Here is a 21,711-nt window from a genome sequence, read left to right as displayed (position 1 = left end):
CTGTGACTGAGAAGACACTGTTCTCTCCTAAGGCCCAAGTCACTTGATGTGTCCTATCAAGGTTGATCTCAGATCTAAACAGCATCCATCAACACTGACAATTCTGTTATTATTAAGATTATTTTAAAATGAAAATTTGTTGTGTTTATACAGCACTTTTTCAATCAGCCACTCAAAGAGCTTTACAGTACATGCCACATTCACCCATTCACTAAAATTCATACAGCGGCTCTATATGCACCTCTCTTTTTATCTCACACTCTGTTAGCACAGACATCAATGGCCGTTGATTTGAAAAACTTGTCAGTTGATTTGAAAAATTGTAAGGGCCCGAGCACCGAAATCGGTGAGAGGCCCTATTGAAATTGCAAGGATTTTTAGGGCCCGAGCACCGCATGGTGAGAGGCCCTATTGAATCTGTAAGGATTTTTAGGGCCCGAGCACCGAATGGTGAGAGGCCCTATTGAATCTGTAAGGATTTTTATTAGGGCCTGAGCACCGAAATCGGTGTGAGGCCCTATTGAATTCTTAAGGATTTTTATTAGGGCCCGAGCACCGAAATCGGTGTGAGGCCCTATTGAAATTGTAGGCATTTTTATTAGGGCCCGAGCACCGAAATCGGTGAGCGGCCCTATTAAATTTGTAAGAGTTTTTATTATTATTTCCCTTTGGGGGGCTTTTTCAGGGTCTAGACATGCTCAAAAAGTTGTGAAACTTTGCAGGAAATTCAAGGTCTGCGGATATTTCAGTATTCTGGAGTAATTTGAATTGGGCGTGGCAAAATGGCTCAACAGCGCCCCCTGGAAGCAGCCCCTAGGTTTCCCCTTCATCAATCTTCACCAAAATCGGGACATTGGTGTATCGTGACCAGTCATGAAAAAAAGTCTCAAGGAGCATTATTTATATATAAATATGACATATGACAATATGAGAAATCATGACTTGAAATCACAGCGCCCCCTGTTGGCAACAGGAAATGTCTTTTTTTTTGCATGTCTTACACTTAGATGTATTTCTCCTCATCCATTGACCTCAACCATGTCAAACTGTATCAAATGGGTCTCAAGACATTGATAATGAAGGCATAAGATAACTGTAACTTTTCGTCAAACGCCATATTAATGGCGTGGCATCAAGGTTAATCAACTCGCTGTGAAACACGAAATTGCTGTAACTTCATTGTTAATGGTTCTATCTCACTCAAACTACATGTGTCTAGCAAAATCCCCCCCCTGAAGATATTCATATTGTTTTAAAGGAATGGGCGTGGCAAAACAACTGACTAGCGCCCCCTAACGGGCAGCCCCGGCACTACGATTGGCCGACATGTACAAAAATCGATTGGGGCATGTGTCTTTTCATAACAAACAAATAAGTCTCTTGGATAGATATGCTAGACCAAACAGGAAGCCCACCATTTTGAATTTAGTGGCCATTTTAGCCACATTCCACATTTTTACTCTGATGTACTTGTCGTAGAGCTTTCATCAGATCAACTTAAAATTCAGATGAGTGTCATCACAACAAGATTGAAAAAAAAATGATTAAGGGATTTATTTTTCGTCATACCGTGTGACCGTGGCGTGGCGTCAAAATTTGGTTAAACGCCATCAAAACACGAGCATCTGTATCTCTAACATAGATGGTCCAATCGAGTCCAAACTAGACATGTAAGACAAGAGTCCCGGCCTGATGACATCTACACAGATATCATGACTTGAAATCACAGTGCCCCCTGGTGGCTACAGGAAGTGACATGTTTTATATTTTGATGAACTGCTCCTGGTTGCTTTACAATATACAGTTCAAATGAGCTCAGTTGAGTCATTGGATCAAGGTCAGAATTGTGACATTTCCTCAAACCATGTAAACATTGATGTTTGGCGAAGGATCATCTTTCGCCAGACGAGACAATGTTTTCATAAGTCCACTGTGCATTGTCCTATCATTACCAAACTTCTGTCACATGATTATAGTACAAGCCTGAAACAGCACTAAATGTGTCAATATTTCCTCAGTGTCATAGCGCCACCTATTGATTATCCATGAAACAGGAAGTACTTTGTTATTCCACTCTGCATTATCCAACAGGCTCCAAACTACTGACCTCTGATCCCAATCATGGCCTGAACAGCTCCATATCTGAATATTAGGGTTAGGGTCATAGCGCCACCTACTGATCAGTGTGAAAATTACGTTATGGTAAGATTGTCCAATTGACACAAAATTGCTCACGCTACATCAGAGCGCCTACTTGAACAGATCAGGTCTGTGCATAATAATAGTGATGGCGCCACCTACTGGCAACAGGAAGTAAACTTTGTTTTTCAACTATCATTCGATTCACATAAAATTTCAGTTTGCTGTGCATTGATAGCGTGGACCGCAGTGAGCAATTAGCAGGCAAGGATCGACATCACATGACGGAAGCAGGAAGTGAAGTGTTTATCTTTCCGCAGTGCGCAAAACGCATGCAACGCGGAGACGTCGATTGGTCATCGTTCGCTCTCCCCACCGACCGATACAGGCTTCAATGTGCGGGTGCTCGGGCCCGCAAGTGCTACAACGTAGCCCTTGTTCACATTTAAAATGTCTAATATTCAAATGGTCTGTGTTTCTTTCTGCTGTCTAACATTCATCATTCAAAACAATTAACTGACATTTATCACTATGACAAGGAATGACAAACTCAGTTTTTAGCTCTCAACCTGCATTGAGTGTAATATAAATATTTCTACTAATTAATATAAAGACACTTTTCATGTAGTACTTCGAAGTTTACCTGAATGCTTAGAGTGAACTCCCTGGTCACTGCAGCTGCTGTGTTAGTGAGGATGCTGATCACAATGTCTCCATGAGAGGCACATGTCCTTCCTGCCTCATACAGAGAGGGAAGCACCTGCACAGACAAACAGTGGCATCATTTACCTTTGCAAGTTACACTGTCTGATCTCCTCACTCTTCATCACATTCTATCTCATCACTATATTGACTTCTTCCCGAGTCATTGTGCTTTATCATTGCAGATCTAGGATTGCGGCTGTGGCCACATCATGGATTGTGATCATGATCGTAGGTCTTGATGGCAGATTGTGACAGTTCTTGTTGATAATATGTGGTGCTCGTATCTGATGGTGGATTATGATTACACCTAGCTTATTATAAGATTTGGGAATATGGGCTATACAAATTACATTTGAGTGATTGATTGAATAACAGAAATATAGTCAAACTAACACCTCTGCTCATTCAAACATAATCTTTGTTCAGGTAGAATTTAGAGATTAGCTGTTTAATGGATGGCATTAGAATTGGGGCTATACAAATACAATTTAATTGATTGATTTTAAACCAGTACCAAATAAAGGTTCTAGAGAGTCTATCCCATTTTTACAAATTGACTGTTATTTAACAGGCAAGACAGCCCCACAATAATCCAACATTTCTGCTCAGATTTGTACAGACCAAAATAACTTGTAGTAATTCATAGAGGATTTCTGAGTCCATTAGAGCAGCCTGTACCTTGCACGACTCTCTGGCATTGTGCAGCACCTCGTGGGCTTTTAGGATGTCAGCCTGAGCCTCCTGAATGATGCAGGGGTTTAATTGTTGAAGACTGTCCTCCAGCTGCCGACACATACCATGAACCAGCTGAAAGACAACAGACAAACACAAATATGATGATACAGACCTGGGCAGAAGGTAATACAATAAGTACATTTCAATCAAAACAACCACCTCCTGTAAGACAGCTCTTCTTTGATATGATACATTCATACAGTGCATTTATTGTGTTGGCAATAAACTGTTCTGTAAAGTTATATAAATACAGAACCAGAACTGGTAGAGGGTAAACGTTTCATTTTCATTAAGTATAATTCATTTGACAACAAATGTGTGACCACTGAGTCAAAGATAGATATCAAAGATCTTGCACACAAGGACACTTAAGCATGTAGATGGGGGAGTCTGAGCTCAAACCACTGACCCTCTGGTAAGAGTTCGACCACTCTACCACCTCAGCCACAGACAGCTGTCTGTGTGGAGCTTTTGTTAATTGTCAGTGCAATGAAGTTCCACACTATCATTTTCTAAATGATTTCACACGAACACATTTTCAATTAAATATATATCCAGGAAGTACTATGCTGAGTTCTTCTCTAATCTGACTAAGCAAAAGATATTGGTATCTAACACCCTAATCATTGACAATACTATGTTAGAATGAATTGTCACTATTTGTATTCCTGGTATAAATTGACTTGCGCATATCTTCAGCTTTATTATACAGTATTTTTCTTACCCTTTCTGATTGTTGAGGTACAAACCCTCGCTGAAGTTCCACTCTGTTAAACTGTTTCTGGTTGTTTCTGTCCAAACACTGTTGAATCTGCGCTGTCTCTCACGCACACACACACACACACACACACACACACACACACACACACACACACACACACACACACACACACACACACACACACACACACACACACACACACACACACACACACACACACACACACACACACACATACACACACACAAACGCACACAATAATATATTTATCTGCTTCCCTCACAACAGTGATTTGATTTAATACCGACTGTTAACGGAACACACAAATAGTAACAGAAAGCCAATTTGAACCCACAGCATCAGTCACTGACCAGAACACAATGAGATTGAAACCCAAAGCCATAGCAGACTATTATGATTTGTATATGTCATGTGTAGAATAATGCAAGAAATGCTTAAGATTATTCATAAAGACAGAAAACATGTGAAAGAAAACGTGATGTGAGAAATGACAAAAAGCATTTACATTCCCCCTTTTAGAATGTATCCATGCTCCTTAACACTGACCTTGTGCAGGGCCTCTTTTGTTCTGTCAGTGTCACTGCGGTAACTCTGTGTGATATCAGCCAGAGGCAGAGACACCTGCTGCAGAGTGAAGTTCCTGCTCAACATAAATCACAACCGTCACTGTTACACCACCATGCATTCTGTGTTGAATGCACAAGAAAGAAAAAAGCTTCAGAGTTTCTGTATTTTATTAACTGCATGGTAGTTACAATGTTGTAGGTTTGATCCATTGGCCTGGATGCAATACAACTTATTCAGGCCTTTATTTGTATGTGTGTGTGTGTGTTTTTCTGTGTGACCTTTCCAACGCATCTGCCACATCCTGGAAACCCCTGGCAGTGACATTGTTTCTGTCCCATGTCAGAGACCTTGAAAGAGACAGATAGAGATCTGGTAAAACTCCATCACAGTCTGGTTGACGATAAGTGACAGTGATCACTGTAGCCTGTGTGAACTTGCAGTGAGTGATAGCTGCTCAATTCAACACCAAATGCCAATTTGAACACACTAAATACTCCTGCAGCCAATCAAATAATACATTAAATAATATAAATGATGAAATAATGACATCTAGTGGCAAACATTAGACCCACAGTTTCCAGTAAAAAATCTGTGAGGGGCTCAGTAATGGTTTGGCGGTGGAACCAAACCCGTTCTCGTGAAATGCCGTGAAAACATAAGGTTGAACAATCTGCATTATGATGTGTAATAGAAACGGATTCAGCCATTATAGTGTGTGCGATAGAAAGTTGGTTACTAAACCAAATTGTTGTGCATGCAACACATTGGCTAGTGTGTGTGTGTGTACGTTTGTACGTGTGTACCTCAGTCTAGTGTTATTCATCAGGGCTTTAGCCAGCATTTTGGCTCCAGTGTCTCCGATGTTGTTTCCACTGATGTCTAGTTCAGCCAAAGCTGTGTGGCCTCCCAGAGCACTCAGCAGGATGTGCATCCCGGTCTTCAGCTTGGAGTCACACACTGATAGAAATTGCAAGGTCTGCACACACAAACGCAAACACAAATGCATGACAAATCTGTAGTTTTCTATTCTTTCCAACACTGAAAAAAAATATTAACATTTAGAATATTCTATTCAAAATAGGCTGTGATTGTTGTTTTGATCAAGTTGAACATAATAATTAGCAATGAGTGCTAATATTACTGAGGGTTATACAGGGAGTGAATGAGAAGAAAGGAAGTGTCACTTACACACTCTTCATCCTGAATGAGCTGAGCTATACGATGAAGAACATCAGTGAGAGCTCTGGTGGACACAGACAGCAGATATCAAGAAGAATGATGTTAACAAGAAGGAACTAATCATCTTAAAGAAGGACGAAAGAAAACTGTCATCATAAGGTTTTTGAAACGTTATGTTGACCTATAATGTTAGACTGAGAATGTCAGTCCTTCCTCCTGCACCTCCATCTCTCTCCAACAACTCTGCTGCCGTGAAGCTTTTCTGTCTGGATGTGATGAATTCTACAATTAAATCTGCACTGGTAATAATTTGATAAATTGTAACCAGCAGGCAGCTGACAGTAAGAGGGCACTCTTTGAACAGTAAAGTGGAAATTATCTTTAGTAATATTACATGAATGTATTGTGCTCATTAAGATAATTTGTGAGTCTATCTTTTTTCTTTGCCATAGGCAAAGAGCCCTTATTTCATTACGTTTTCAGTTTACAGAAGCTTCACCTGGGCCTTGTTAACATTCACATGTGGTTATCGCTTGATGTCAGAGGAAGACAAGCTGGTAGAGTAAAATGATCACAAGCAATGGAGCATGGTAATGTACAGCATAGTGTATTATGTTCTACACACCTGGACTTCATGGCAAAGTTCCCCCCTAAAGCAAGACGTTGAAGAGAGCGACAACGACCAAGAGACAGGACAAGAGTCACCATGTCATTTTCAAAACCTACAGCCCAACAGAATGAGAAAGCACAGAGGAATTAAGTTATTTGTCAACATTCAGCCAAAAATTAAGAGAGGATGTAGGAAAAGTTTAGCTGCAAAACAGATTTTTATTCCAGAAAGTCAACTGCTATGATTCACAGTACACATGTTTTATGTTTACAAATGTATTCCACCTCCTGGTCAAAATAACACATATTTCCATAATTCTGTTTGGTGTCTTCAAATACATTCAAATGTGAATTTATGTTGTAAGTATGGTAAATTAAAGAGATGTCATTTCCAGATTCAGCCTGTGTGTTAAAGGAGACCAGGCTAGCAATTATATATATATATATATGCTATAGATAATAAAAAATGTTATTATTGTTATCGCTGTTATGTTTATGTTTATTATAATTATGTGTACCTTCAATTACTAACAACTGGTGATATGTATGTGTTGTGTGTGTTTGTTTGTGTGTGTGTGTGTGTGTGTTAGCATGTGTGTGTGTGTGTGTGTGTGTGTAATTTGCATACCATTGTCAGAGATATCCAGACTTTCTATAGCAGTAGCTTCATAGATATGCTCTTGTATGACCTGGGCCCCTTCAGAACGTAGCTACACACAGACACACACACACACAAACACACACACACACACACAAACACACACACAAACACACACGTAAACACCTACATCAGTAAGTAATTTCTTAACCGTGGTTAAGAAATTACCTTGAAATGAAGTTTCAAGTAAATAAGCGTATTCATGCATTATCAAATAAATAAATAAAAAGTCAGATTTACATTAAACATTTTGTGCAAGTGTTCAATTTATATGCTCCAGATGATCAATTAATTTTTTGAAATTCACAAAATGTCTTTTAACTGATGGGGAGTGAGAAATGTTTTTGGAAATGTACATAGGCTGTATGCGTGTGTGTGTATACTGTGTATCAGTGAGGACAACTGTGAGCATAGACCTTACAGAGTGAGGACCTTTTGAAAAGTGAGGACATTTTGGCTGGTCCTCACTTTTTCAAAGGGCTGTTTGAGGGTTAAGACGTTGTTTTAGGTTTGGGTTAGTGTTAGGGTTAGGGTTAAGGTTAGGGTTAGGTATGCAGTTTTAATGGTTAAGATTATGGTAAGGTAATATGAAATGCAAAATCTTAGTGAGTATGTGTATATGTTTGTGTTTGTGAGTGTGTGTGTGCGTGAGTGTGTGTGTGGTGTGTGTACCTCACAGCTACTAAGGTCCAACTCCAGACCAGAGAGATGGGTGTTGGTTGCCAGGCCCTGAAGTAATAACCTTAAAGATAATAATAAAATAATATTTAATTATTCTGAAACATATATACAGTTACAATCAGAAATATCCAACCCCCCACAGATTTTAAGTATTTATCAATTTATCGGATTACTTCTTTATGAGTTGAGTGATACATAAAATCAACCCAGAAAATGCATGATGTAATATTTGTGTTTAACAGTATATCTTGTTAAGAAAGCTGAGAGAGGAGATTATTACATCAAACCTGAAGGGCCTTGGGTATAAGAAGATTTCACAAAAATGTATATTCCAAGAGACACCATTTGGAGCATTATAAGGAAGTTTCCAACTTATGGAGCAGCTTCCCCCTACCCCACTGTCTAAGTGCCCCTGAACAAGGCACCTTACTCCCCCAACACCTGCTCCCCGGGTGCTGTGCATGGCTGCCCACTGCTGTGTGTCCTCCTGTGTTCACCAGATGGGTCAAAAGCAGAGGACAAATTTCCCCCCATTTGTATGTTGTGTGTCTGTGCATGTGTGTGGGACCAATAAATGTATATTGTATCTTGTATCAAACCCCTCCTGGCTGTTGAACAAAGCCCAACATTTCATCAAGGGCCCTCAGCAACTTAGTCGGAACAAATTGGAGAAACCCTGTGTAACTGCAAGACACCTTCAGCATGACCTGATGAAGGCTGGTACAACTGCTTCAGTGGCAACTATAAGACGTGCACTGAATAAACAAGAACTTCTTGGCCAGACTCCAAGACGCACTCAGCTCTTGACCACAAGGAACATCAAAAGTCGACCAGAATAAGCCAGGAGGAATTTGGATAAGACGACTAAGTTTTGGGTGCCAGTTCTATGGACTGATGAAACCAAACTGGAACTGTTTGGACATATGGACCAGCGGTATGTCTGGCGTGCGAAAGGCCAGGCTTATGAACAGAAGAATACCATCCCCAAGGTCAAGCCTGATGGTGGGTCATTGATGATGTTGGGCTGTTTTTCTGAGGCAGGAACTGGCAATCTTGATCGTGTACCTGTTATCATGGATTCCTAGAAATACCAGGACATTTTAAAGAGGCATGTGATACCTTCTGTTGGCAATCAAACCTTGGTAATCGTTGGACTTTCCAGCAAGACAATGATCCAAAGACCACCTCCAAGTCAACCAAAGCTTGGTTGAGAAAAAGATCCTGGAACGTCCTGGAGTTGCATTCACAGTCACCAGATTTATATCTGATTATAAAACTTTGGTGGGATTTAAAGAAGGCAGTTGCACTACGGAAGCCCTCAAACATCACTGAGCTAGAGGATTTTCCCGTGAAAAAATGGGCAAAGATTCGGATTGAGAGGTGTAAGAAGCTTGTCAGCGCTTACCGCAAACTCCTTTTAGAAGTTATAAAAGCTAAAGTATGCGCTACAAAGTACTGAAGCTGGGGGTTGAATAATACTGCACATGCACATATGCTAACAGAGTTACATTTTTCATTATAACTTCATAGTTAAGTCAACTTCTGTTGTCAAAATAACTCAAATATGTATCAATAAATATCTTTTGTTGAGTTTTTTTGTCATTTATTGTCATTATCTGCTGTATGTCTTTTGAGGTGAGGGGGTTGAATATATCTGACTGCAACTGTATATATAAACATACATTTTGTTTTATCACATCTTCTTTTGCACCTCTGTGTTGTGTCTGTGTATGAGAACAGATGGTAGTATTGTGAATTGTGTGCTTAAGGAGAATTGTCAGCCAGTCACTATTTGTTAGCATGACTGAGAGTGGTTGCTACCACCAGCTGTTTGTCTGTTTGTCTGCTGTTACTAAGGACAGGTGACCAAAAGCAGTTGTGCTAGCTGTAAGCTACGTTTGTTCAGCAGCAACCATGCAAATTTACTTCAGTAAGGATAGCATTCCCTTTCTATCAGTTTGGTTTAGATTTCTTATTGTGTGGTTAATTATTGAGATAATAACAGAAAACAACCCAAAAAGGTATAGTAAAATACTTTTGTGTAATTTTTCTTGCTTTGTATCATGGTGTATTCAAAACTTTCAAATCAGAGAAATGAATGAACGATTAAAAGTTAAAATTACGTAACTGCATTTAATGGGTGTGAACGCACCTGAGAGCTTGTGGAGGTAGTTTGGTCACAGAAAGGTTCACATATTTCAGCTCACAGCTTTTACTGAAGAACTTTTCAATGCTCCTGGTCACCCCTCGCACCTTTCTAAACACACACACACACACACACACACACACACACACACACACACACACACACACACACACACACACACACACACACACACACACACACACACACACACACACACACACACACACACAAATTAATGCACAATGGTACACAAGCTGCTATTAATTTTACACACACCATGCAATTGCTTATGACTGAATAACAGAAAGTGATTTCCTTCAAAGTCTTAGTGATGTCAGAATTCTATCACAAACGTGTCCACTGGTCATCTTCAGTTTCTGACTCATCACCCCATTAGTGATGACTGATCACTTCACACAAGATGGTCTTTGTTACTTAAGCTGCGAGTCTGCTTTTGGCCTTTTTACACAAGGAAAAGAACAGTTGCTATGATTAAGGTGAATTAAAGGCTTAATTTGATTGATGTGTATCTGTCCCTGGCTCATTCACAGGGCTTACTCACTCTCAGCTGTTGTTCCACCTGTGCTGCATCCTGCTATTCTAGATAAAAAGGGTCTCATCAGAAATCCTATACTAAATAAGGTTTCAAGTGTCTAGTTTAGTCAGTTTGTCAGGTCAGCCTTATTTTGCTTCAAAAAATATTTAGCTGAGTGCAAAATGCAATGTCAAAATTGTGGGGATGGTAATGGCACTGCGGTGAAGAGGAGTGTCAAATGACAGAATTGACCAGAGCAGTGGGTTTGGTTAAAAGTGTGCAAAATAATACATAATACTTTACAGGAGATGAATGAATGATGCAGAGAGGATGTCAGGTTCATAGAAATGGAAAGTGAAGCTGACCTGTGGCTGAAAGGATTCCTGGCAAGGTTCAGGTGCATCAGTTTGTAACAACAGCCAGAGGAGAGCGACACAAATAACTGAAACAGGAAGTTTCAGTTATGGACAAGTGACATACAGACTGACCAGAACAGCTGTTCAATACCCAATTACTACACAAATCTTGGCCCCAGACGTACACAGCCCCAGTGGTCCCCTTCCCATTTAATAGGTCCACTGCAACACTTTAACAAGAAACTGAATCTACAAGTCAATACATTCATCTGTAATGATTATTAGTGTAATTGTTAATAATGTAAATCTTTAAACACAGAAATGCTGCCTATATTATGCCAAAAATGCTCGTCTGCTAACCATCTCTCTATGCTGACCGGATAATGAGTCTATTCCGTTACACTGTCAAAGCCTAGATTTCACCGTGCTCCATGGCTGAATTGCTCCTGAAACCACAGTGTTTTATTTGTTTATCTCCACACATATCTAGATAAATTAATTTCAGTCTCTCACTGACCGTGTCAAGGGGACAGCTGGTATCACTGAGGTCCAGGTGACATAGAGAGTTACGTCTGGAAAGGAACTTGAAGAGAAACTGTAAGACACAAACACATGCACGCACTCACACACGCACATATGCACACACAAACACACACACACACACACACACACATGCACACACACACACAAACAAACACACACTCACACACAGAGTTGTATATAATGAGAGTGGTATTGAAAAACAAATCCTTATCAATTATTCTAGCACATGTATCTTTAGCTTGACATGACACACACACACTTACAGAGAGAGAGAGAGAGAGAGAGAGAGAGAGAGAGAGAGAGAGAGAGAGAGAGAGAGAGAGAGAGAGAGAGAGAGAGAGAGAGAGAGAGCGAGAGAGAGAGAGCGAGTACCGTGGCCTCCTCAGTAACCAGGGTGCTGGGGTTAGCAGACAGATCAAGGTGGGTCAGAGAGGCAGAGAAGAGCTGATTGGAGCATAACAGCTGACTCAGACAGCCCATACCTGGAAACAGATGCACCATGGACCAATAGTGATGGTGTTGTTGGTGGAGGACAACTGGACATACAGTCCATCTTATGAAAGAATTGCATTTGGTTTGGAATACATAGATTGCTGCAGGCTACATATTATGAACATCACATGCTCATCCGGAGGAGCAGGAAGGAGAGCTGCAGGGCTGAGAGGTCTGAGGAGGAAGTTCAGGTCCTTGTCACCTGCTCTTTGTACAATATGTCCATCCCCCCATCTTCCTCCTGATCTTCCTCTTAATTTATTCAGCATGTGGGTAGGCAATATATAATAGTGTGTGTGTGTGTGTGTGTGTGTGTGTGTGTTTGTACCTCTTGCAGTCATTGATACTCTGGACAGAGAAAGGTGCTTGAGTCCTTTAGGTAGATTCTCCAGCTCCTGACTGAGAGCTATTACACCTGGGAACAAAGACACAACACTCACACACGCAGAATGTGGACATATTTTTATACACATACCTGATGTGAATACAATAACCATTTTTGTCCTATCACATGTAGCTATTGATAGTGACATTTATAACATTTATAGCGGTTGAATTTTACAAATAATTCAATAATATCCTCATTAATATCAATTATAAAAAATGTAACGGTCAAATGAACAATATAATATGTGAATATTATTTATTTATCAGTATGGGTTAGGGTTAGGGTTAGTGTATTTCATTTATTGATGTTAATGTGGCAGATTTTAATTGTACAGCAGCAATGATGTAATTAATTGTGCATCTGTTGTATTATCACTCTCTGTTTATCTGAACTGCAGAGGGTGGTGTCTCTTTACTTCTGATTCCTGCTTCACAGTCAGGAAACAACTAAGAGCAAACTTTCCTCTGCCACAGTGTATGGGAGCTGGTAGGCCTGTAAAGCTATCAAGAGCAGGCTACACTTTGAAAACATCCAACTGATACATCCCAACCCCTTCCGTCAGCTTAATCGTCAGAGCTACGCCCCCAAAACACAGGAACGTGCACTGACTGACAGCTGCTGGAAGCCGCATGCTCTATGACTCTCTCACTAACTCCTGGCGATCGCCTCTACTCTAGCAGTGTATGTCTGCTGTCTGCCTTGTGAAGACTCATACACAGTGAGAGGCAGACAGGTCGGTTAGTAACAGACAAATACACCAGCCAATCATTTCCTTCTGTTTGAATGAAGGGTCAAGTTTATTACACTCCTGCGAGTGCCAAAGACACCAGCATTACTTCTGTTCTTTTTTTTTTGCGCTTTTGACATGAAAAGTATTTCAATAAATAAGAAAAGAGAAAGGGTTTCAGAAACATTTGATCAACACTCCCTTTCGAGGACTGTATCAAACTTATAACTTCAGAATAACTGCATGGCATTCCTTAAATTGATTACATGTAGTCTTTTTTTGTAATTTAAGTGAACTGACCCATAGCTGCATGATTGAAGCTCAAGAAGAAGACCTTCCAGTTAAACATTACAGCAGGCCATTTCACTGGCTGACAAAGCTTCACTGGCTGACTCACACATAGATGCTGTTTTAGCACTTGATGGTGTCTGTTTCTGACACCTCAATCGCAGTTTCTAGCTCGAGACGGACAACACACTGAGGTAGGCTTAGTTCACCAGCTGCATCATCTCTTCACGCTTGGTTTCGCTTATACTTGCAACCCAAGCAAAACCTTGCAACATAATCACATGATTTCAACCCATTCAAAGAGAATGAGTCAAAGTAAATAGAGGCCTCCCACAGAAAGTGCTCTGTGACGAAGACATTTACAGTTAAACTGGCAGTTTGGATCCGGCAACCTTCTGGTTGCAGAGCACCCGCTCTATCCCCTAGGCCATGCTCTCCCATCTCCAAGATGGCTTAGAGTTAGGGCTCTATTCTGATAGCATGCTCCTACCAGATGCGATGTTTAAAGAGCCCACCTTTGTCTTCGATTGGATTGTCTGAGAGGTTGATGGAATGCAGGGTAGAGCAGGCGTGCTCACGCAGGGCAGAGGCCATTTTGACTGCAAAGTCACTGTGACAAAATAAAAAAGATATTTCTCAATTTCCATCAATGCCTAAAAAGTACACTTTAAACTAGACAGACTCTTTGGAGTAACAGTGTTTCTTTGGTACATGTTAAATCAACCCTGTGGTTAAGTGTTTCTTGGTCGGACAGTGTGCACAGTCATATCATCAGTTCACAGACAACATCAGATTATTACCCAGAAATATCTGCCACATCGGGGAGAATTACTGCAAATCTTACCAAAGGACATCAAAGTTAGAGATTGTAAAACTTGTCAGAGGGATGACTGCATCCTATGAGGAATAACATGTCCAAACTTCACTTTGTACTGTAAGTCCTGAACCTTTATCAAGAGTGGACTCTTGATAGGAAGTTCCAGATAGCAGGTTAATGACATGTATTTGCAGTAGTACTGAGGGCCCTCTGTTAAAGTGTCATTTCATCCCCATTATTATTAATCAGGCCAATCCAAACCAGTTAGCAACTTTAACTTTGAATCTCTGTGCAGCATCCCTGAAGATGTGAAACATCTAACTCTAAGATCCTCTACTCTTGTTGATGGAAGTGTTTGTTTACATTGTTGTCACACATAAACTCACAGTTTGAGTCCACTGGCCTCCAGTGAGAGCTCCTCCACACTGGGAGACCTGGAGAGCAGGAAAGTCAGCTGCTTCTGGACATCTGCTGACTGAAGGTACAAAGACAGAGAGAAAGACAAAGTCTTAAACACATGTCCAGTCAATGTGCTGAGAAATCTGGTAATGCATCTCCCAAAGAGTCACAATAAGTTCCTCAGGCTCCTTGGGGCGGCATTTTTTAGATGTCAAATTCTTCAAAGTGTAGGAGAACACACAGTTATGGCTCTACTTTGTCCTGATTTTCTGCTCTTAAGGTGAAATGAGAGTAAACTGGTCGTGAACAAAATGAAAAAATATGTTCAGACATTTAAATCAGATTAATATCTCTTTGTTAACTGGCTTGATAACACAAGCTTATAAGTTAGCTGTAACAAACACCGCTGCTTAAAAAGCCAACTCCTGTTATAAAAGTTGTGTGATTACTTAGATTAGTAATGGTTTGTTGGAAGACTTTCAGATAGGATTTAGAATCCATCACAGCACAGAAACAGCACTATTAAAAATTATCAATGATCTTTTCATTGCATCCTATAATGGACTTGTCTCTATACTTGTCCTGTTGGATCTAAGTGCAGCATTTGATACCATAGATCATAAGATTCTATGACAGAGACTGGAACAATATGTATGGATTGATGCAGCATTTGGCTGGCATCGCTTTGAGTGGAACATCAAGACTAGAACATTGCCATTTACCATCCTCCATGCACACACAAGTTACTCATGGAATTATTATACAGTATATGCTCCCTTAGAGCACCACATACACTTCCGTTGTTAAGCAGATGACGCCCCATTGTATATATCTATTAAGACTGATGAATCTAGTCACCTAGTTCAACTTAAGAAATGTCTCAAAAACATCAAGGCTTGGATGACCAAGAGCTTCTTACTTCTAAATTCAGACAAAATTGACGTCATTGTAATTGCCACTAAACATTTCAGAGCTTTACTGTGAAGAGCCTTTGAGTTATGCTAGACCAGGACATTTGACCCACATAGATTATTATTGATAATATAGTAATAACAATAATAATAATAATATTACATATGAACTGTTGCTGCTATCATTCATAATCAATAGCATTCGAGCCCTCTGGCGGCTTGCGTGCGTCCGCCAATTTTTCTAAAGGCTTAATTATAGTCCTGCGACTGCAACCACGGAAGGCCACGCAGCTGCATCGACGGATCCGTTTTGGTTTATGCTTCCTAAATGTGTTGTGCGTGTTGCAACGCAATTCACCGCCAGAACACTAGGCAGAGTAACTTTTTTTTTCGAAAACAAAACACACAAAGAAGAGACGTCTTCTTCTTCGTCGAATGTTTATTTACATCGCCACTCCGGCTCCTCATAGCCTATTTCTGGCGGACAAATCGGCCAGTCAGTGACGGGTTATACAAGTGGTCATACTTTCGGATCTCTTCTGCCAAGTGCTCTTCTATTTGGTCCATATTCGTTCTTCTAAATCTTCCGTGATTTCCGCGTATTGTGGGGCATGAAACCGGAAACTAGACTCCGGACGGGATGTAGTAAGCCAACCAATCACAAGCCTTGCGGGCTGCGTGAGGCTCGCGTCGTTTTGTCGTATAGTTAGAAAAATTGGCGGACGCACGCAAGCCGCCAGAGGGCTCGAAAGGGGCGTGTTGCGTGTCTTGCGTGCATGCGTGCGTCCGTGCAACACGACTATAATTTGGCCTTAACTATACGACAAAACGACGCGAGCCTCACGCAGCCCGCAAGGCTTGTGATTGGTCTGCTTACTACATCCCGTCCGGAGTCTAGTTTCCGGTTTCATGCCCCACAATACGCGGAAATCACGGAAGATTTAGAAGAACGAATATGGACCAAATAGATGAGCACTTGGCAGAAGAGATCCGAAAGTATGACCACTGTTATGGCTAGCCCAGTTTATTAAGTTAAGTTGGCTGGAGATTTATAACTTATTCTTGTTATGTGTTGTTGTTATTGTTTACTCACCTCTCCTCTCGTTTCAGACTCCTCACTCCCTCCCTCGTGTGTGTGTTCCACCTGGGTGATTGTCAGCTCCTCCCTGATTGTTTGCACCTGGTCCTCATCACCCGGTGTATTTAGTCTGTGCGTTCCTGTGTGGCGTTGCCAGTTCGTCTTTGTTTCTCAATGTTCCTAGCGTTCCAGCAATTCCTCCTGATAGCCTTCCTGTTACCGATCCCTGCCTGCTTAACGGTTTACGTCTCTGCCTTTTCCCTGCCGGATACCCTGCCCTGTGATCGACTGCCCTCCCGTGTACCGACCTTGGACTGGAACGATTACGAACTCTGCCGCTGCCTGTCTCCTGTGGAATTATTGTACCCGTGTTTGGACTGCCGTGACGTGTACCAATATTCTACAGTAAAGCTGGTTAATTGCAACTTCTTGTGTCTCCGAGTCGTGCGATTGGATCCACACACCTGTCTGCACCCGTTACAGTACGAACTGGCCAATAAGATGGATTCAGCCGACTCCGGTTCCGGGCGCACTGTCCTGCCGGCACCATTACTGCAGCAGACGGAGGAACAATTTAATGCAGTTCACCTCGAGATGCAGGGGATGTCGGAGCGCCAGGAGAGCATTCACGGCCAGGTTAGTTTCTTGACTACTCAGGTCCAAAGGCTCATGGATCGTCTGGACACCTTCATCACTCCGAGTGCTGTTCCAGCTCCGGTCCCAGCTCCAGCTCCACTTCCCGCTGCTTCCCCGCCTGTTGTCCCGCCACGTCTCTCACGTCCCGAAAGATTTTCCGGGGACTCTGGCGACTGTCGGTCATTTCTGGTTCAGTGTGGGCTTCATTTCGAGTTGAATGCGCCAGCTTTCCAGACGGAACGTTCCAAGGTGGCGTACGTGATTTCGTACCTCTCTGGCAGAGCAGAGAGATGGGCGACAGCTGAATGGTCAAGAAACTCACACATCTGCTCCTCGGTTCAGCTGTTTACAGAAACTCTAAGCAAGATCTTCAACTCCACTAATCCCGGTCGAGAGGCGGCGAGAGCACTGATGGGATTTCGCCAGGGCAATCGGCGTGTCTCGGATTACGCCATTGAATTCCGCACATTGGCAGCCGATAGCGGGTGGAATCAGGAGTCCTTGTTCGATGCGTTCTTATATGGGTTAGCAGAGCCCATTAAAGATCAACTCATCAACTGTGAGTTGCCAGAAGATGTGGACGCGCTCATTGCTTTGGTGGTCAAGATCGATAGACGTCTCCAGGACCGTGGGAGATCCAGACCAGAGTATTCTGCTCCTGTCCAGAGGGGGCAGTCGACTTCCGCTCAGCAGTCCTGGCAAGCTCCGGCGCGGTTCACACCCATGGCCGGCACAACAGCGCCTTATGCTGGAGCGGAGGAGCCAATGCAGCTGGGACGCACAAAGCTCAGTCCAGAGGAGCGTCAGCGTCGACTCCGTGAGGGTAGATGCATTTATTGTGGGCAGAAGGGTCACTACCTCTCAAACTGTCCGGTGAAGGACCAGGCAACGGCAAGATATACACTGGTGAGTCACACTACTGTGTCTTCTGTTCGACCTGTCATGCAAGCCAAGCTCATCACACCTTCTCAGACTGTCAGTTATCCTTTCTTGGTTGACTCTGGGGCTGATGAGAATTTTATGGACTGGAGGTTAGCGAAGAGATTAAATTTAAAATTAATTCCTCTGCCAAAGCAATTGGAGGCTCACGCCCTAGATGGACGTTTATTATGTAAAATAACGCACCGGACTGATCCAATTCAGATGATTATTTCCGGGGAACATTCTGAAGTTTTGAGCTTTTTTCTTTTTGACTCTCCATCACACCCTCTCATTTTGGGTTTTCCATGGCTCTCTAAACACAACCCCCACATGAACTGGGTCACAGGGGAAATAACAAATTGGGACAGAAACTGTTCTGTAACCTGCATTCGTGCTGTGTCTATATCCAAGATATTCCACTCTTCTGATGTTTCTTCTCCCAAGTATCTAGAACTTCCTGCGTCTCGATCTGCGGTCAACTCTCCCCGCACGATTTCATCGGACGCTGATTTCCCAGATCTCTCCCGAGTTCCCCCATGTTATCTAGATCTCAAGGAGGTCTTCAACAAGACACGGGCTACCTCTTTACCACCTCATCGACCTTATGACTGCGCCATTAACCTGCTACCAGGTACTTCACCTCCTAGGGGGCGCCTCTATTCCTTATCTTCACCGGAGGTAAAAACTATGACGGAATATATTGACTCCTCCCTGGCGTCAGGACTCATTCGGCCATCTTCATCTCCTGCTGGAGCTGGGTTCTTCTTTGTGGCCAAAAAGGATAAGACGCTCCGTCCATGTATTGATTATCGGGGATTAAATGGGATTACCATCAAGAATCGATATCCTCTGCCCCTCATCTCCTCTGCGTTTGAGCTTTTGAGGAATGCTAAGGTCTTCACCAAGCTGGACCTGAGGAACGCCTATCACTTGGTGAGGATAAGAGAGGGGGATGAGTGGAAGACAGCCTTTAATACCCCAAGTGGTCACTATGAGTACCTGGTAATGCCATTTGGTTTATGTAATGCACCAGCGGTATTCCAGGCATTAGTTAACGACGTACTTCGGGATATGTTGAACCAATATGTCTTTGTTTATTTAGACGATATCCTCATCTTCTCCCCAGATGAGGAGACTCATGTCCAGCATGTTCACCAGGTTCTTCAGCGCCTTCTCACCCACCAACTTTTTGTTAAAGCAGAGAAATGCGAATTTCACGTGTCCTCTGTCGCCTTCCTAGGGTTCATCGTCTCTCAAGACAACATCCAGATGGATCCGGCGAAGGTGAGCGCAGTGACAGAGTGGGCTACTCCCACTTCTCGCAAACATCTCCAACGCTTTCTGGGGTTTGCAAATTTTTACAGACGTTTCATTAGGAACTTTAGCACTATTTCATCTCCATTGCATAAACTGACCTCCTCGAACATAAGGTTTCAGTGGTCACTACCGGCTGAGAGAGCCTTTCAAAGATTAAAGGAGAGATTTACTACTGCCCCAATCCTCACGCTCCCGGACCTTAATCTTCAGTTCGTCGTGGAGGTTGATGCCTCAGACGTAGGAGTCGGGGCCATACTCTCGCAAAGGTCAGAAGTGGACAAGAAACTCCATCCCTGCGCTTTTCTGTCTCGGAAACTTTCGCCCGCTGAACGAAATTATGATGTTGGGAATAGGGAGTTACTAGCTATTAAAGTGGCTCTGGAAGAATGGCGTCATTGGTTGGAGGGGGCAGAACAGCCGTTCCTGGTTTTGACTGATCATAAGAATCTCGAGTACATCCGATCTGCCAAACGACTAAATTCCAGACAGGCCAGGTGGGCCTTATTTTTTAATCGCTTTAATTTTTCACTGTCCTATCGTCCTGGTTCAAAGAATACAAAAGCAGATGCACTGTCTCGTTTGTTTGACCCTGGTTCTGCTCCGAGATCTCCCTCTACTATCTTGCCTCCATCCTGTGTGATAGGGGCCGTTACCTGGGATATTGAACAGAGGGTCAGACAGGCAAATGTTAATGGTCAGGTGCCGGACGGATGTCCCCCGAACCGGTTGTTTGTGTCGATTCTACTTCGTTCCCAGGTCATCCATTGGGCCCATACCTCTCGGGTTTCTTGTCACCCTGGGATACGGCGGACTCTCTTTGTGGTCAAACAACGCTTCTGGTGGCCATCCATGGAGAGAGAGGTCAGGGAATATGTGATGGCCTGTCCTGTTTGTGCTCGGAACAAGAGTTCGCGACGGCCACCCTCTGGTCTCCTGCAGCCACTTCCTGTGCCCCATCGCCCCTGGTCTGACATTTCTCTGGACTTCGTTACCGGGTTGCCTCCTTCGAAAGGTAACACCACTATTTTAACAGTTGTTGATAGATTCTCAAAGATGGTTCATTTTATTCCCTTGCCCAAGCTGCCTTCAGCCAAAGAGACTGCAGAGGCTGTTCTGTTGCATGTTTTTCGCATTCATGGATTTCCGAAGGATGTGGTGTCAGACCGGGGTCCACAGTTTGTTTCTCAGTTCTGGAGGGCGTTCTGTTCCCTCCTCGGTGCCACAGTCAGTCTCTCCTCCGGATACCATCCCCAGTCAAACGGTCAAGCGGAGCGGATGAACCAGGAGTTGGAGACCGGACTACGATGCCTGGTCTCTCAAAACCCGGCCACCTGGAGAAATCATATCATCTGGGTGGAGTATGCACACAACACATTACCCAGTGCATCTACCGGCCTGTCTCCATTTCAGTGTGCCTATGGCTACCAACCTCCACTGTTCCCCGACTTAGAGGAGGAGGTCAATGTTCCCTCTGCCCAGAGGTTCGTCCATCGGTGCCGTAGGATCTGGAGTGGGGTCCGGGAGGTCCTTCTAAGAAGCTCCGTCCGTACAAAGGGGGCGGCGGACCGACGACGGACCCATGCACCCACGTACCAAACAGGCAATAGAGTCTGGCTGTCTACTCGTGACATTCCCCTACGTGTGGAGTCCCGCAAGTTGGCTCCTCGGTTTATTGGTCCGTTCCCCATCTCCAGGATTATCAACCCCTCTGCAGTGCGACTCCAGCTGCCCAGTTCTATGAGGGTGCATCCCACTTTTCACGTGTCCCGGATCAAGCCTGCATTGGAGAGCCCGTTGGTTCCTCCCACCAAGCCTCCTCCTCCTCCCAGGATCATCGATGGAGGGCCGGTGTACACAGTCAAACGCCTCTTGGCTGTTCGCCGCCGCGGTCGCGGTCGCCAATACTTGGTAGACTGGAAGGGGTACGGCCCTGAAGAGAGGAAATGGGTGTCTACAAAGAACATTGTTGATCCGGACCTCATTCTAGACTTCCACCGTCTACATCCTGACGAGCCTGGGACGTCCAGTGCCGTCCCTAGGAGGGGGGGTACTGTTATGGCTAGCCCAGTTTATTAAGTTAAGTTGGCTGGAGATTTATAACTTATTCTTGTTATGTGTTGTTGTTATTGTTTACTCACCTCT

The 21,711-nt window shown here is 43.1% G+C and overlaps 1 protein-coding gene across 2 annotated transcripts in view; it reads right to left on the bottom strand.

Annotated features, from left to right (window-relative positions):
• Positions 1 to 21,711, bottom strand: part of carmil2 (capping protein regulator and myosin 1 linker 2) — a 76,496-nt gene that overhangs the window by 48,190 nt on the left and 6,595 nt on the right. For both annotated transcript variants that reach the window (XM_062389671.1, XM_062389672.1), the window contains exons 10-26: positions 14,694 to 14,782; positions 14,006 to 14,100; positions 12,416 to 12,502; positions 11,968 to 12,077; positions 11,570 to 11,647; positions 11,062 to 11,138; positions 10,168 to 10,272; positions 8,007 to 8,076; positions 7,305 to 7,386; positions 6,693 to 6,789; positions 6,077 to 6,131; positions 5,692 to 5,864; positions 5,167 to 5,235; positions 4,868 to 4,961; positions 4,304 to 4,390; positions 3,523 to 3,651; positions 2,783 to 2,899 (exon numbers count right to left, since the gene is read on the bottom strand). In XM_062389671.1, coding sequence (XP_062245655.1) covers positions 2,783 to 2,899; positions 3,523 to 3,651; positions 4,304 to 4,390; positions 4,868 to 4,961; positions 5,167 to 5,235; positions 5,692 to 5,864; positions 6,077 to 6,131; positions 6,693 to 6,789; positions 7,305 to 7,386; positions 8,007 to 8,076; positions 10,168 to 10,272; positions 11,062 to 11,138; positions 11,570 to 11,647; positions 11,968 to 12,077; positions 12,416 to 12,502; positions 14,006 to 14,100; positions 14,694 to 14,782 — 1,614 coding nt within the window. The remainder of the gene's footprint in view (positions 1 to 2,782; positions 2,900 to 3,522; positions 3,652 to 4,303; positions 4,391 to 4,867; positions 4,962 to 5,166; positions 5,236 to 5,691; positions 5,865 to 6,076; positions 6,132 to 6,692; positions 6,790 to 7,304; positions 7,387 to 8,006; positions 8,077 to 10,167; positions 10,273 to 11,061; positions 11,139 to 11,569; positions 11,648 to 11,967; positions 12,078 to 12,415; positions 12,503 to 14,005; positions 14,101 to 14,693; positions 14,783 to 21,711) is intronic.

The sequence above is a fragment of the Platichthys flesus genome, chromosome 6, assembly GCF_949316205.1.
Source record: "Platichthys flesus chromosome 6, fPlaFle2.1, whole genome shotgun sequence".
Taxonomy (NCBI): Eukaryota; Metazoa; Chordata; class Actinopteri; order Pleuronectiformes; family Pleuronectidae; genus Platichthys; species Platichthys flesus.
This window is presented reverse-complemented; position numbering and strand designations above follow the sequence as displayed.